The sequence below is a fragment of the Mycteria americana genome, chromosome 1 (genome assembly GCF_035582795.1).
Source record: "Mycteria americana isolate JAX WOST 10 ecotype Jacksonville Zoo and Gardens chromosome 1, USCA_MyAme_1.0, whole genome shotgun sequence".
In the NCBI taxonomy this organism is placed as follows: Eukaryota; Metazoa; Chordata; class Aves; order Ciconiiformes; family Ciconiidae; genus Mycteria; species Mycteria americana.
Window position 1 is genome coordinate 54,249,250 of NC_134365.1, and position 15,574 is coordinate 54,264,823.

Sequence of the window (15,574 nt, forward strand, 5' to 3'; positions counted from 1 at the left end):
CTCAGCCCTCTCACTTTCTCACGGGCAGGACATGAGAGGCAAAGTCCCAAAGGGTGCTGTGGACTGCAAAGATGTGCCCTTAACTGTCCCACAGTTCATCAGTCACAACCATGGTCATTCACAGGAAAGGCCTTTTTAGGCTTTTTACACACTAGTGACTGGCTGCAAGTTGCTAAAACCAAATATTTTAATAATTTCTTGTACTTCCAAATTTTGGCTTGAAATCCATCCTTGTACTTCTAAATTTTTCTTGCACTTCTAAACTCTAGATTTTAATGCCCTGCACTCAGTTGCACGTACCCTTCTTTAAGGAAGACAGGAAAAGCTATAACCTCTCTGGTAAATGGCCTGAATGGAAAAACAATCTCTAAGCTTTAAGAAAACAAGCAATTGGCCAAACCCTTATCCAAATCCAATGGCCATTTGCCTACCATTCACAGACCAGACCAGGCCACTGTGAAGGCAAGAAGCAAAGCACAGTCAGGGAAAGGACTGAATTATTTGGGTAAGCCATCACCTTCTATCTTGCTGAGATGAAGGAGCCAACCACAACTTCAGAGAAAATCTCTGTCATGGTTTTTTTTTTTTTTTGCTCTCTATATTAACTGTAACTCTTGTCCTTTTTTGGCCAAACCAATGCAACTCCCTGACCTGGAGAGGCAAAGGTGTTTATTTCAGATGTGAGCACTCAATTGTCTTCTGGCTCAGTGCCTCCCACGGTGCCCCTACATATGCATTTCTTCAGGAACAATACCTTCCCCCTGAAGCCCAGTACAGCTCCCTCATTCCTTGAGATGGAGATAGCTCTCATGTCAGCAGTCCACCTCTCAGCCACCATGTGTTGTCAGTAGTCCACACACTTCTTTCTGCCTTTTGTTCCTCTGAATGTTTGGCTGCAGACACCATTCAAGGTTGCTTTTTCCCTTCCAGGATTGCCCAGGGACTGTTACCCTGCACACTGTAGAGCCGTGTAGAGATGCCAGCTCGCACACAGGAAGGGATCAAGCAGCATTAGCACTCTATTTACTGATTTCTCAATTAGAGCTCAACTATCTCCACACAGCATTGCATTCTGCCATATAAACAGACCCTGAAGTGATTTGCCATTCTGTGTAGAGAAAAAGAAGGTAAATAAATAATGAAAAGATGTCAAAATCCCTCCACCATTTTAACAACATCTAGGCCTGGATTACAGCCCATCAGCCGTATCTGTTTTCATACCTGTTATGCTGTGTCATCAGCCAAATGTATTACTAACACTCTATTTTCCTGTACCTTGGAAAATTAATTTTGCAAGGTATGTTGTGCACACTTAGGTTCTTCCAATTTTGTGATAAATAGCCACTAACATTGTTTACCTTGTTTCTTTAATTTATTTGAAAATGTAGGCTAATTCAAAACTGGTGGACTAGGAGAAAACTACGACAAGAATATGGCACACAGAGGAAAACAAGCTTCCCACAGTGGGAAAAGGACTACAATCTGCAACCTATGAATGCTTATGGACTCTTTGATGAATACCTAGAAATGAGTATGGCACTGACCTTTGTTCTCTCTCTTTCACTAGATTTTAATGTTGGTTTTTTGTTGATGTGGGCTGGTATATTATTTTAATTATTGCTGTATCAAGCTAAAGAGGCTGCAAAATGGTTTTCATTCTCACAGGTCAGGTGAGGAATGGAAGTACCAAACGAAACCAAACCAAACCAAACACTGCTGCTGGTTTGCTAACCTCGCATCTATAAAACACTTCTCATTCTGGCTTTGTGTGGGGAAGATCGTTTTCAAAACCAGAGCCCACCTCTTTACCTGCATACATTTCTGAAGAATTTTGCTGTTATTTCATAAAGGAAGTTCCCTTGGGCTTTTATTTTTAAATTGTGTGGTACAGACCTGCATGCTTGTTTATGTTTAAAATTCACCATCATTTACGACCTCACATTTACAAAGTAGCTTGCTGCCAAAAGGCATTGCTCTGTCCAGAGGAGAGGGGAGGATAACTGCTCAAAGAAATGTTAAAGAACAAGAACTTTTGCCCTATTGACTGAACTGCGTATGTCATGATTGTTTTTTCTTTTCTCCCTCACGCCACCCTTTTCAAATTAATAGGAAATTTGGCAGTGTGACTCTAGAAAATTACATGAAGTTTCAAACTGCCACCCATCTGTAATATAAAAAGGAATGTATTCAGTCCTAATCTTTGCAGCTATTGAGAGATCCTAGCTGATGCTGGAATAAGAATGTCCCTTTCTAAAAGCACAGTTTGTCCACCTCCAAACTTTGCTCCAAATTACAAAATCTAGATGTTGCTGTCTATCCCGGGGACAGATGTGGATTTGTTCTTGTCATCCTTGCTCTGAACTTTCGGCAAGGAATTGCTGTACAAGTGTCACTAGACTATTGTATGGTATGGCATAATAAGAAATGTTTGTGTATTTACACATAATGTTTATATGCATGTGTTATTTGGTATCTTAGACCTTGGGATTAGATCTTAACAGTTATACTGTGATCTTTCCTTTTTTTTCCTAGTTCTTCAGTTTGGGTTCACAACCATTTTTGTGGCAGCTTTTCCACTGGCACCGCTTCTGGCCTTACTTAACAATATTATTGAAATTCGGCTTGATGCATACAAATTTGTTACCCAGTGGAGAAGACCTTTAGCTTCAAGAGCCAAAGATATAGGTGAGCTCTCTGTGTGTGTGTTTGTTATGTGTGTGTGTTATTTTTAAGGCAAAGCATTGACCACTTCAAGTAAGAGTAGATTAAGGTCTTTTCAGTCATCTTCCCTATTAACAATGCACAATTTGATTGTTCCAACAAACTTCAAGTATCTGATGCCAATCTACTTATGCAATTAATAGTCTATATTGGAAAATGTCTTTTAATGATTTTCTGGGTGACAACAGCCAAGATGTTTTAATGAAGTGATCAGTGTTCTCTGCAGGTTTTTCCTTGTGGCAGACACACTGTGTGAACACATACCGCTGCTCAGTTTGAATATAATAACCAGACAGAGCAGCTGAAACATGAAAGTCAAGTTAAAGTGGGTAGCATCCTTAAGGGACCTGTGTTTTTTATATTTACCTGGCCAAAACCAAGCTCCCCTGTGACTCAGTGGCCATGCCCTCTAGGTCCCTGGTGGGTCAGACAGGGTGGGTCTAGATCCCAAGAGATGACTTGCTCTCATTGAGGCACACCTACATTGCTAAACACAGGGTTCACATAACTTTGAGGTCACCCAGCCACACACTACTGCAAGGGCTCTCCGAACATATTTTGACTATAAATCTCTTCTGTCCTTGCAGTGTGCAAAAGCAGAACACCTTTAAGAAGGACTCTGTAAAACAAAGTCATCTGCCTAATGCTGAATCCCTGGTGTCTTTGAAGGGGTAAATAGGATACCTCGCTGCCCGTCTGCATTGCAAAAACCAGTAGCCCACACCATGAAACAGCAGAAGCCCAGGCTTTGTGCTCTCAGAATAGTCTACCATGTACCGAAAGTCTGTGTCTGAGTAAAGCTTTTTATGCGAACAGTGTGGATCTATCAGTTTAGGTACAAGCCTGGACATCAGCCAGTACACAGCATACACTGCGGACATAATTCCTGAAAAAAAACAGTTATATAACATAAATAATGAAAGCACAGAAAAATAGATTCTTTTTTTTTTTCAGGCCAGTTCAGGTGTGATTTCTCAAAATAAGTTGCATTTGCTCACTATTCAGCAAAGTTTCCAGGGACAGCTTAATGCCTCATTAAAATCAACTGGTATGTCTAACCTTCCTTTGGTGTGGTTCTCAGTGATGGTTCTCATGACCAGAGTTGCTGTGTGCCTGTACCACAAGATCTGTCAGACAGTTGAGGACTGGCCAAAAAGCCCAGGTGATGCCTAGGGGCTGTGTGCCATTGTATGGCATTAGCATGCCATGAGGATTTTGATGCTGATAGGTACATGCTGACCAGCTGTGCACGAGTTACACACACGGCCCCTGTGACAGGCAGATCATGGATTGCATATATTCACGGCTGCCCTGGCAGACCCTCCTCAAAGGCTAGACAGCCATCATCAGAAGCAGGGAGGCTTACAGCGTTTCTTAAAACTGCCCACATGTTCAATTGGCAGTTGGTGGCTTGGTGGAGTCAAGGCCTCCATAAGCATTTCTGCTGCTTCCTTGAGATTATTTGCAGGATAAACAAAATTCCCACTCAATGGGAACAGAAATCTGGTCCACTGAGGTCCTGCTGTTCAATAAGAAAAATTATTTTTACTCAGTGACTGTCAGATAGAAACTACATAAAAAGACCTTGGGTGGTGGGGACAACTGCTTCAGAGCATGCAGTATCTCAGGCACTTTGTTTCTTGTTTTTCCTGGAGCTAACATACTCTCCTTGTTGAACAGGAATCTGGTATGGGATCCTGGAAGGCATTGGAATTCTTTCTGTTATCACAAATGCATTTGTTATAGCTGTGACATCAGATTTCATCCCTCGCCTTGTTTATGCTTACAAATATGGACCTTGTGCTGGCCAGGGAGAAGCTGGACAAAAGTAAGCTTTTCTTTGGGAAAATAGATGCGCATGAAAACCACTTACTACTTGAATAGATACAGCAGTACTGTCTGTGTATGTTCTGATTCCACTAACCCAAATTTATTGTTTCTGCTTAGGTAACAGATATCAGCCATAGAAATTGATGCTTTGCATATTCACAGAATGGGTTGCTGAGTGACTATAATTTATGACGTTGATGCAAGGAAAACACGGCAGAGCTGTTACAGAGATGTGGTGTGTGTAACAGTATGCTACACAAGCTGCACTTCCCAGCTGGTGTACATGGATATAACCCTCTTTTCATTCTGAAGCAATGCTGATATTTATCAGTTATGGATTTAATAAGCATTTTAAACTTATTCACTAGGCTTTTTTTCCTGATGTAGTATTCAGCATGTATTGCTCAAAAAAAGTAGTGTCTAACAAGAGGAAGCAATTCCCAACTAATAAATCAAGATATACTTACAGAGCAAATTAATTTGTTTTTCTTCTAAAACTAGACTCCTTAGATTAAATCTTTCAGGAGACATTTGTGAACTGAATCCCTGCTGCCTAAGTGGATTTTCTTTCAGTGTTGCTAAACACTGAGATTATATTAGTGTGTGCACACTACCAGTAAGTATGGGTATAGCTGCTACATGGCAACTTGTAAAATCTAGGCTGTTGGACTCGGGGAAGGTCATTGAATCCAGCTGAACACAAATAGACACAGTTTGCAAATGATCTCCTAGCAGCTCCATTAGCAAGGACCCTACTGTTCAAAGAAACCCAAGCTAAACAGTAGACAGTGACAGAGAGCTTACATTCTGCTATTAGACATATGGCAGATTGATTTTTATTCCCTGCTACAGAAAGTGAGTTCTTCTGTTCCTGCTTTTTTGCCATCTTTTGGTTGTCAATACTGTTTAATCATACTGACAGAAGAAGGGCAGCTGGTGTGGCAGCTCCTGATTAGCAGTGCTGCTAACTTGCTGTCCTGCAAGGAGTTTGGCATCTTAGTCGGTGCCAGGGGAAATGTTCCATTTATTTTCATGAAGAGTTAAAGGCCCTTCACGGGTAAAGTGTTTGGTCTGGTGCCAGTCGTTCCTGAGCGTGTGTGTCTGCTTGTGCCATTTTGAGATCCATAGGACATTGAGGCACTGTCAGCAACTTTCCTTGCTACTGATTTTCTCAGGACCACCGTGCATGAAAAAACAACACCTTTAGAAATTTTATTTTTCTGAAGACTCAAATATGATTCACTGGCTGTGAAACTACTTCTGCATAGGGAAAGTAGCTTGGCTTACAGAGGAAGCTCTTATCATCTTTTCACAAACCTCTTGTACAGTGGTTTCATGCTTCTGTAGCTTTTCTGAGTGAATTTCTAGATGAAACCATCAGATAGTAATCCTTTGAAGGAGCCAACTTGGATAAAAACTATGTCAGCATTCTGGATATTGTTATTAATAAGTACTGCTACAAAAGGAGGAAGCTATTAAAATCCACAGGAATATTGAATTTTTCTCAAATTAAGGAGTCAAGAACATCTGCTATTGAATAACTTAAATGAGAGGTGCTTTTTTCCTTTAAAAAACATCTGTAAGTATTAGATCCATATGACACCCAGTGATGCTAGAAAAATATTGTAATTAAATTAAGTTCCAAACCCAATCAGTATGGAGATTTTGAGACAAAGCCAGATGGTGTTTAAATGTAATTTCTCAAAGACTGTAAAATCCATAGTTTACAAAAAAAAAAAAAAAAAAACCCAGCCCTTACTGTGCATTATACACTGCACCAAGCTGAGCAGTGTGCCTAGACTTACCCGTGCTTGGGCAGTGCAGAGTGAACAGCACAATACACTTGCCATATCTCTCCTCAGCTTTATTCACACCAAACTTGAGCCTTCTAGTGACTCCCACAGCCCTTTGTCAGGCGACGTACATTCTCCTACTCAGTGTTCTCCAAACTCTGCCTGACCCTCCCAGTGCTCATCCACCCTAGGATCTTTTAGTACGGAGTTCCTCTGATTAACTGGACATTTTGTAAAAAGCTGTTTTAAGTGTATTGCCTTTCCATCTGATTTAATGTGCTAGTACCATGCTTTGTGCTAGTACCATGACCATAACAGTGGGAATATTCTGATTATCTTCCTAGTGCTACTCGTTATTTTCTCTACCTGTATTGTGTCACCTTTCAGGTGACGTTTCTTTTCAAAAGTAACCAGTCCCAGTCTTCACCATTTCTTCTCCCATAAAAATCTACCATCGCTTCACTTTTACTGTCCATCTGACCTACCTGAGCATTTCTTTTATATTGCCTCAACATCCTTTTCAAATATTAATAAGCATCACATATTGTAGATTTTGTGAAACCCAGAGATCATCCTCTGGGGTACAACAGTTAATGGAAAAACCTTGCTGTGGCCTGACTACAGGATTTTTTCCCCTCTAGGTGTATGGTTGGCTATGTTAATGCCAGTTTATCAGTATTTCTGGTGTCTGACTTTGAAAACCGTTCAGAGCCAACATCAAATGGAAGTGAATTCTCTGGTTCACCATTAAAATATTGCAGGTAAGTATCTGATCAAAATACCTCTCTGTTTTAAGACATTGCAAGGGAGAAGCATCATGATAAATTTGGGGTTGGAACTAATTTTCAGAACCTAAAAAAACAGTAATGGAAACAATTAACTGTGCTATTCAGGGACATGCTCATGGTGCTACAAGGCTGTTACCTGCAAGATTCCTTCCTTAGATACAGGAGAAGCTGAAAAGTGGGTATCTGGCAGGTGTTCCTAATGCAGGATTTCTATGGTGTCATGGCTTGAATCAGACACAACCATCATGGAGAAATATGGTATCAAGGGGCCAATAATAGGTGACTGATTACTTAGGTACCAGTGAGATGAAACTGTAATCAGATTATATCATAGCACGTGCACAAGGAAGTCAAGGTTGCACAGAAGTGACCACACGGAGTTATTTCACAAGTCTGCCAGGCATAATCAGGGTCTGTCCTAAGCTACCTTTACGAAACCTCAAATGCAGCACTTCCTAATTGTTCAATGGTTAATATGTTTATGTCATTGCTTACAGGTGTAATTATTAGTAATAATCATATACTTGTGGTTTGAATCAAAATAAAATGAGAAGTTAATTAGCTGTATGTCTTTGTCCTCAGCCAAGAGATTGGAGAAATAGCAGTCTGAGACTAGTCTGTAATGACAGATTTGCACCTGATTGATTTTAATGGTCCAAAGAATCAAGGATCTACATAAAGGTCTTAAATGGGGTCCCAACCAAAAATACCAAACAACAAATACAGCTACCATTTTTTTATTGCAACATTGCTTTACAAGCATGAGTCCTGGTAGCTGCAGATACACTTAGTCCCAGTATTTTTCACTGTGAATAATTAAAATAGCCTTTCATGAGTGCCTAAAGAACAAAAGATACTCTGTGATACAGCAAAAGTCAGTGATACATTGTGATATTGTGGCATTTTTATTAATAATAAGTTTGAGTGGTATAGCATAATGAACTGGGGGGGGGGGGGCATTAATGCTTTCATTTAACTAACTGATATTTAAGACTGTTGCAACTTATTTGGCAGAAAGAACATCCCAGTGTTGAATCCATAGACAGCATTTTCTGTGAGCAGAACCACTTTGAGAATACTCCATTCCACATTGTTTGCCATAGCAGCGTTTAATACTGTTTTGTAATTCTGATCATTCTATTCCCCCTCTTTAATTCCTTTCTTCCCCAACTTCAAGCATGAGGTTGCTGCTACTTAAAAGCCAATGGTGGAAATCCCATCAATAAAAAAAAGCTGTCCCCTCATTATCCCATAAACAGAACTCTATTAAAATTGGTGCCATAAATCTCCAGAAGATAAATCTGTTCTTTTGGGGGACACTGAACTGTTATGTATATCTACCCTTGAAAGAAAATTAACATCTTGCTTTCTTGAGCTGAGTTTATCAGCTACTTAAACCACCTGAATTCTGTTAAAACATCACTCATTTTAATTGCACTTCAAGCCAGATATTGATAGTGAGGTAAGGAAATATCACGTTCTACTGTGCAATAGTGTAGGCATTTTTCCAGGTAGGCAGTCTGTCTGAACAAAAAACAGTGGCCATATTCAGTTAACTTCTGCTCGTCTGGAACCCAGATGGTGCCATGCTACTCTGGTTGTTTATAAAAGGTTTCCCCATTTCTTCATGTGTAGTGCTTGATTCCTAGCAAGTACAAAAAGGAGACATACTCTACTGACTTGAGACTTGGTCCAGGGACTTCTCTTTTCAGGATGCTTAGGATATTCTAAAACATCCTAAACTATGAAGTCAGAATGCTGCTTGCAGAAGGGAAGATCATCTCAGTTTTAAGAACTTGCACTAGAGATACTGCAATTTAAGAGAGGTTTGTTGCTCACTAAGATGTCAAGACACACTTTATTTCATTTTGTGTAGCATCCTCTGCAATCTAAGAAGGTTAACCTTCAGGGAGATTATCATAGAGATGAAATAACTGTTTATTTCTTTTGCTTATCTGCGTTTTCTTTAGTTTCTTAAAACTAACTTAGAGATCAAGCTTAAGTGTATTATTTACTATGGTATTTTCAGTATTTTTTATAATGGGTTTTCTGTCCCATCTAGGAAACAGATTAAGGAGAAAACAATTTTTACTCTACTTTTAAATTAAGTCTCTGCAGTAGTATTTTGGAATTAACATACTGCTAGTAGAAATGGACTCCAGAATGTGTCACTTAAACAGATTCATTATTTGTTAATGTAATTTTGGAGTCTTCCTGGATCCAGCTCTCCCAATAGATATCTCTAGTTACGTTATTGAGAACTAAAGTCTTTAAAGAAACATTCTGTGACACAAGACACTAGATCCCTTTCTTACACAGCCCTTGCCCTGTTGGTATACCAAGAGGTGCAGTTCTCGCCCCACTAAAGTCAGGATGAGTCATGCTTGACATCAGGGATGGCCAGCTAATTGACCAAGGGACAGATGGATCCCACGAGGTAGTTTTATATGGATTTTGGGAGGGCTGTCAGGCTGACAAAACTGGGGACATTTATGGTTTTAAAATGAACTTGTAGTGGGAAGAAAGTGGCCCTCAAAACAGCAGAGCATCCCACCCTGCTCCATGTTCTGAGGAGGTGCCTGCAAGGCACACATTGCGCTGCCAAGGGAGATGCTGTAGGCTCAAACTGCTGGTGCTGAGCACCCAACATCCTCTGTATTTGCTTCAGCAGTTTTGTTTCATACTGGACTGGTCTTTTGCACTCAATTTCCATTAGTAGCTGGAGCGTGAAGTGCACTCCTGGAGTGCATCTTACCGTTAGGTTTCACCTGAAAGTAAACCCATTTGGGTGAACCAAAGCATGGCAAGCAGAGGTGATCAGGACAGTTGCTTCAAAAGCGTGACCTGATCTGAAATAAAACACTAGTGTAGGGCCAGGCTAAGAAGCAAGCAGTGTTGTGGTAACTTGTAGAGTCTGAACTGAGATCATTTTGGTGCAGAAAATGCAATGATCAAGAGCAGCTGGGTTTTGGTTTTGCCTTCCTCCCAGGCAGCAGGGCAGGAGCTTGCTAACTACAGTGGTCTGCTTGTCTTTCAGGTACAGGGACTACCGAGATCCTCCTCACTCCCCAGTGCCCTACGGTTACACGCTGCAGTTCTGGCATGTCTTAGCAGCGCGGTTGGCTTTCATTATTGTATTTGAGGTCAGTGACCATTCAGGTGGCAAAACAAAAACAACAAAATGAAACAAATTCCCCTTTGAAGCATTTTCATTGTGCTGATCTATGATGGCAGCTGTTGAGCTTTTTGTGTTTATATTGTGCTTTGTATTCTCAGATCTGTTTTCTGAACAGTCACAGGTATTTAAGTTCTAACAAAAAGGGGAATGCAGCACTTTGAAAACTATAACAGTGACTTGCAAAGAGGGGAAATAAATGAAGCTTTTATTTACTTTCTGAGGTCTGGCATTCATAACCTGTCTAGGCTGGGAAGCTGTATGCTGACTAGTGCGTGAGGAAGGGGTGAAGGAACATGAGAAGAAAAGATGAAATCTGAACAGCTGAAAAATGAAGATAGTTTAAGTTGCAGTATTTACACATCTAGCTTTTTTCTCTATTTTTTTTAAATACCATTCATTTTCCCAGAATTATTAGCATCACAAAGATGATGACGATGAAAAGGATTCAATACCTTTGCCAATGTTCATAATATTAGTACACACTGTCAGTATCTCAGAAATCTTTAAGACAAACCAGAGAAGATAATACCAACTTCACATGACTGGTATTCCCATGCTGATTTTGAAAAAGAGAGACAGGAGGGTAGATAAATAGAATGAATCATTTACAAAACAAAATGCAGTTCTTAAGGCCTGAATTTCAGGTGCCTGAATATCCCTGCCAGAAACCAGGGCCTCAGCATATCTCCAGCACAAGCAGCTTGAAATGCCTTTTACACTGTGAAGAAGCCAAACAGGGAACAAACGCTTTTTAAAAGCTCTACTCAATCCTCTGCTCTGAAATCATAGCAACAGGGCATCCAACACAGATATGGAAACTGTAATCACCATAAATTATTGGCATAATGTTCATGAGCACGTACCGCATTTCTGACTCGCATTACCATGTAAATTCATTCTGAACTGAGCTTTCAAAGCACCTCTTTGGATCACAGAACAGAAGGAATTGAATTAGAGGAAAGGTGAAGGGGAAACATTTTCTAGATTATTTCTTGCGTAGGGATGTGTTGGTGGCTCAGCAGAAGCCCAAGGTTTGCAGTGAATTCCCCCTGATTGTCATTTGCAGCCCTTCTCAGATGAAGGGGGGAATATGGCACTGCGGGTTGGGCTCTCTCCTTCCTCTACACCGGGCTAACTCATTAGAGGTTGGTTGTAAGGAGATCGGCTTTTCCACCATCTCTGCCACACTCAGGGAGACATTAATGGGAAGAAAGAAAGAAAGAAAGATTTGACAGAGGCCTGCTGGGCTTGATCTCTTCTTTGTTTCTTGAGCTGTCGGTATTGAGAGCCAGGGTATCTGTCTCCAAAAAGGACTACAAGAATGGCCTTGGCAGGTCAGCCTAAGCAGTTTTAAGATTGAAGAGAGTCTGGCTTCTTGATACACACTTGGTATAAAGGCAGCACAGCATAAGGGCAAAGATAACTGAGGCAAGAAAAATCAGCCCTGCTCAAGTCTCAGTGCCCAGCCCAATTTGCAATCTGCTGTGGAATAGCTTTTTGGTCTGCCCAATACTTGCACAAGAGATTTGACTTTGCTTTGCCCCAACCAAAGCCACAGACTGGCTCATAGCTGTCTCCCTCAACAGAGGCCACTCTGTTTATTGGCACTGCAAACTGTTTCCTTAACTGTATCTATGAAATCAAAAAGGTAATTACAGCAGAAACCATGACTGCCTTTTTCTGCGGAAATCACTAATGGGTGTATTGCAATTGCTACAGCAATTACAGTAAAAGCTTGCGCTAAGAGATAAGTGAATCAAGGTAGGTTTTTTCATGTTAAGTAACTACCTAAGCTCAAGCACTTTTTTGGCACTGTGGTGTGGTTATTTTGGCTATCTTGACCTCCCTCAAAACCAAATAGAAGTATTTCCTGTCACTGCAAAAAGAATTACTTGTCCAGGCTAAACTGACACAAGAAGCTTTTTTCTTTCCTTAGGTTTGGCAAAAAAACAGCAATTAAAGCACTGTGGGTTTATTTCTCATGAGGGAAGAATACATGGGAAAACGTTACCTTCTCTTTTCAGTGGCTTTCAAAGGAAGTGTTCTGCTTGGAGAAGAAGAAGTACCTTTATTTCTCCAATCTAGAATGAATGTCCTTTCTGAGATGGAGGATTTTTCTGTTTCTCTGCTCCTCCTCTCAAGTGGAGTGAGTAAATCTCCAAGCAGCATCTTTGATGAAACAAAAAAGGACACTCAAGCAATCCTCCCCCATCACACGCAAGCTTTGCTGTGGCATGCCTAAAACATAAGAGACAAAGGATCAGTTACCTTGTATTTACTTGTGATGTTTAGTAAATGGGAATATGTCTTTGGATGAGAGACACAGTATAAGAAAAAATGTTTTGTTTTGCATAGGTAATTCATTGGTTCCGATATTGATGCAAGGGGTTTGTGGCAACAGGAAAGTATTATATCATTTGATCCTCCTCTTCCTGCAGAGCAATCCACTAATACCAGGCCCTGCCCAAACAACCTTACAGCAAGTGATGACTTCAGGGGTTTGAACACACAGGTCATACAACAGTTTTGAGGCTTTCTTTGAACCCAGCTGCTCATAACCCTTGCTGCGATCCATAATCCACTGGCTTTGGCTGGAGTTTTTGTGGTGAAAAAACTTCATGGTTTGGTTTCTTCAAATTTAGTAATGGATTTAGTTCTAATACAGCATCTTTTTGTGAATTGGAAGGAGAGGGTTTTCAGAAGATATGGAAAGTACTTGTTTTCTTCCTAAGATTGTAATTTTTCATCCCTATTTTTTTTTTTCACAGCACCTTGTCTTTTGCATAAAGCACCTGATTTCCTACTTAATCCCAGATCTCCCAAAAGATCTGAGAGATCGGATGAGGAGAGAAAAGTACCTGATTCAGGAAATGATGTATGAAGCTGAGCTAGAACGTCTGCAGAAAGAGCGGAAGGAAAGGAAGAAGAACGGAAAATCTTATCACAATGAGTGGCCATGATGGGGTGAGGAAGAAACTGCTTAAAAGAAGATAGGAGTTCTGTTTATAAACATTTCCTGGTTTTCTACAGTGGAGAGTGCACTGAAAGGAATAGTCAGTCAATGTTGTGTGCACTTAGCCCATGTGCGCCCATGTTTAATACGGTGCATATTGTCACAAGCCTTTTGAAATTAGAGGTCTTGCAAGGCTTAGTCTTCTCCAGAGCTAATATCAGCATGAGCAGATCAGATCAATGCTTAAGTCTCTGCACTCTTTCCAGGAAGCTCCCAGGCCCTGACTTAATTTCAAGGCCCTGAACTTCAAAGCAGTTATATATCTTACAGTGCTTTACAGAACTCAGTGGTCATATGCCTTGTTCTCATGACCAAGTTGCTACATCATAACCAGTGACTGCGCGTTGGCAACATGGCAGTACTTGTCCATGTGTGTGGCCACCACCTGCAGCACATGCATGGCAAAGTTGCCCTCTTCCACAGTGGACTAAGCTGTGTTAGCTTGCATTTACCACGAGTTAAGGCCACATATGTGGATCATTTCCATTACTCCAACAATATGGAAGTATTTTTTAGGAGGAGATGCTTGATCATAAGTCTAATCAACTGGCCTAAGAATGCTGAAAAATTTAGGTGTGCAGAAGTGCTGACAGATAACCAAGCATCTAAATGTGGCCAGAGGTATCTAACTGTAGGGTCATTTATTTGGAAATGATACTGTGAAAAGTTGGTAATATGGTTTAAAGACATGAACAGTGCCTTTTCAGCTATAGGACTGTCTGGTCTGTGAAGGAAACAAATCAGGCTAGGGCATCTTGCCCAGAACTGCCCGTGTATTTGTATTGCAAGATCTCATTGAGGCCTCGTCAGGAAGTAGGGTGTGTGATACACATAACAGAAGACAGACCAGACTGTGTCTTAAAGACCTAACTGCATAAGTAAAACAAACCAACAGATGAACAAGGTCAGCAGAGCAAAAGAACACAGTCATCCAGAATCTCTACACCTGTAACATTTTCTTTATTTATCCTTCCATTATCTATGAAAGGGTGGAGGGGAAAAATAAAACAACAGACCGTAGTATGAAATAACTTGAAATCCTTCATGCAGAGCAATTCTACACAGGCTGAAGAATTAGATTTGGGTGAAACAGGCCATTGCCTATATCCTTTTGCAAATTCTTTAGCATTAAGAAATTAAAAATTTCCCAGATCATTAACCCAAAATAGTGGAGTTGTAGGTCTGAAGACTGCAGAAGTGTTGGATGGAGCAACATGAATCAAAATGCTGAGTGTTGTGAAAGCTCTACCACCTCTTGCCTCAAAGTGATAACACTGCAATTCTTGCAGAACATGCAGTGGCATAATCAGCCATAACACAAAGAAGGAAGTTCAAAAGCCAAGACTGTAAGAAGCCGAGTGGAAGCAAGCCTATGTCCTGGTGAGGATACAGCTAGATACAAAATACTGGAGCTGATCCATTTGCTTAGCCCTTTTCCAAATAACTGGAGCTCCATAAAAATTATAGTTTTCTCAGAAATCTTAAGGAATTGTGACCTTGTTAGTTTGAAGATATTTAAGGGGAAGGAAAATTCAGCGAGTTGTTTCTACAAGTTCTCCTGGAAATCATTCGATAGAAGGGCTAGAATTTGCCCTTCTGGACAGACCGCACAATGCAAGACCCTATGGATGGATGCCTCAAGCTCCACAACGCATCAGGACCACTTGCACCAAGACCCCATATTGCCAAATTAGATCTATTAACTTCTTTCCACTGCAAGGGAGCACTGTGCTATTTCCATGCGGGGGGAAGGTTTTAATGAAAGGTAATATGTCTTGAGGAAGGAGAGGGGTGGAAGGAAATGTATGCACCCTCATCTCTGTAGCCACTGCCTGCCTAGCCTTTGCTTCCTTGCAGCAAGGAACCTCCTCCAGTAGTGACCCATCATCCTCCATGAAGAGGGTAAATGGCACAGCAGCTCCCATTTATCAGGTGCTCCTGGCCCAAGCCTGAAGGTCCCATGAGGCAGCATAAACACTGAAGGAATTTTAGGATTAATCTTTGCTCTGTGGACTCGGTGCCAAACTGAGTGGGCAGCATGACTAGTGGTTGTGGGGTGTATTCCTGCCTAATGAGCAAGTGAACTTGTTCATCTTTGCTTCAGCTTACAGCAGCTGTGGACACATCCCATGTGGGCAGTGGAGAAATGGGGGTATTTCTGTCTCTGTAAATAGGGGGTGAGGATTAGGCAATGTCATCCTCCGATACACACATGCCAGATGGGTTAGTATTTACCACCCACCACGTACAG

General features: G+C 40.9%; 1 protein-coding gene across 9 annotated transcripts in view; it reads left to right on the plus strand.

The window, feature by feature from the left end:
* Positions 1-15,574, plus strand: part of ANO4 (anoctamin 4) — a 109,174-nt gene that overhangs the window by 92,136 nt on the left and 1,464 nt on the right. For all 9 annotated transcript variants that reach the window (XM_075497982.1, XM_075497992.1, XM_075498013.1 and 6 more), the window contains 6 exons: positions 1,389-1,531; positions 2,533-2,685; positions 4,402-4,549; positions 6,986-7,105; positions 10,170-10,275; positions 13,079-13,274. In XM_075497982.1, coding sequence (XP_075354097.1) covers positions 1,389-1,531; positions 2,533-2,685; positions 4,402-4,549; positions 6,986-7,105; positions 10,170-10,275; positions 13,079-13,270 — 862 coding nt within the window. In that variant the 3' untranslated portion in view covers positions 13,271-13,274. The remainder of the gene's footprint in view (positions 1-1,388; positions 1,532-2,532; positions 2,686-4,401; positions 4,550-6,985; positions 7,106-10,169; positions 10,276-13,078; positions 13,275-15,574) is intronic.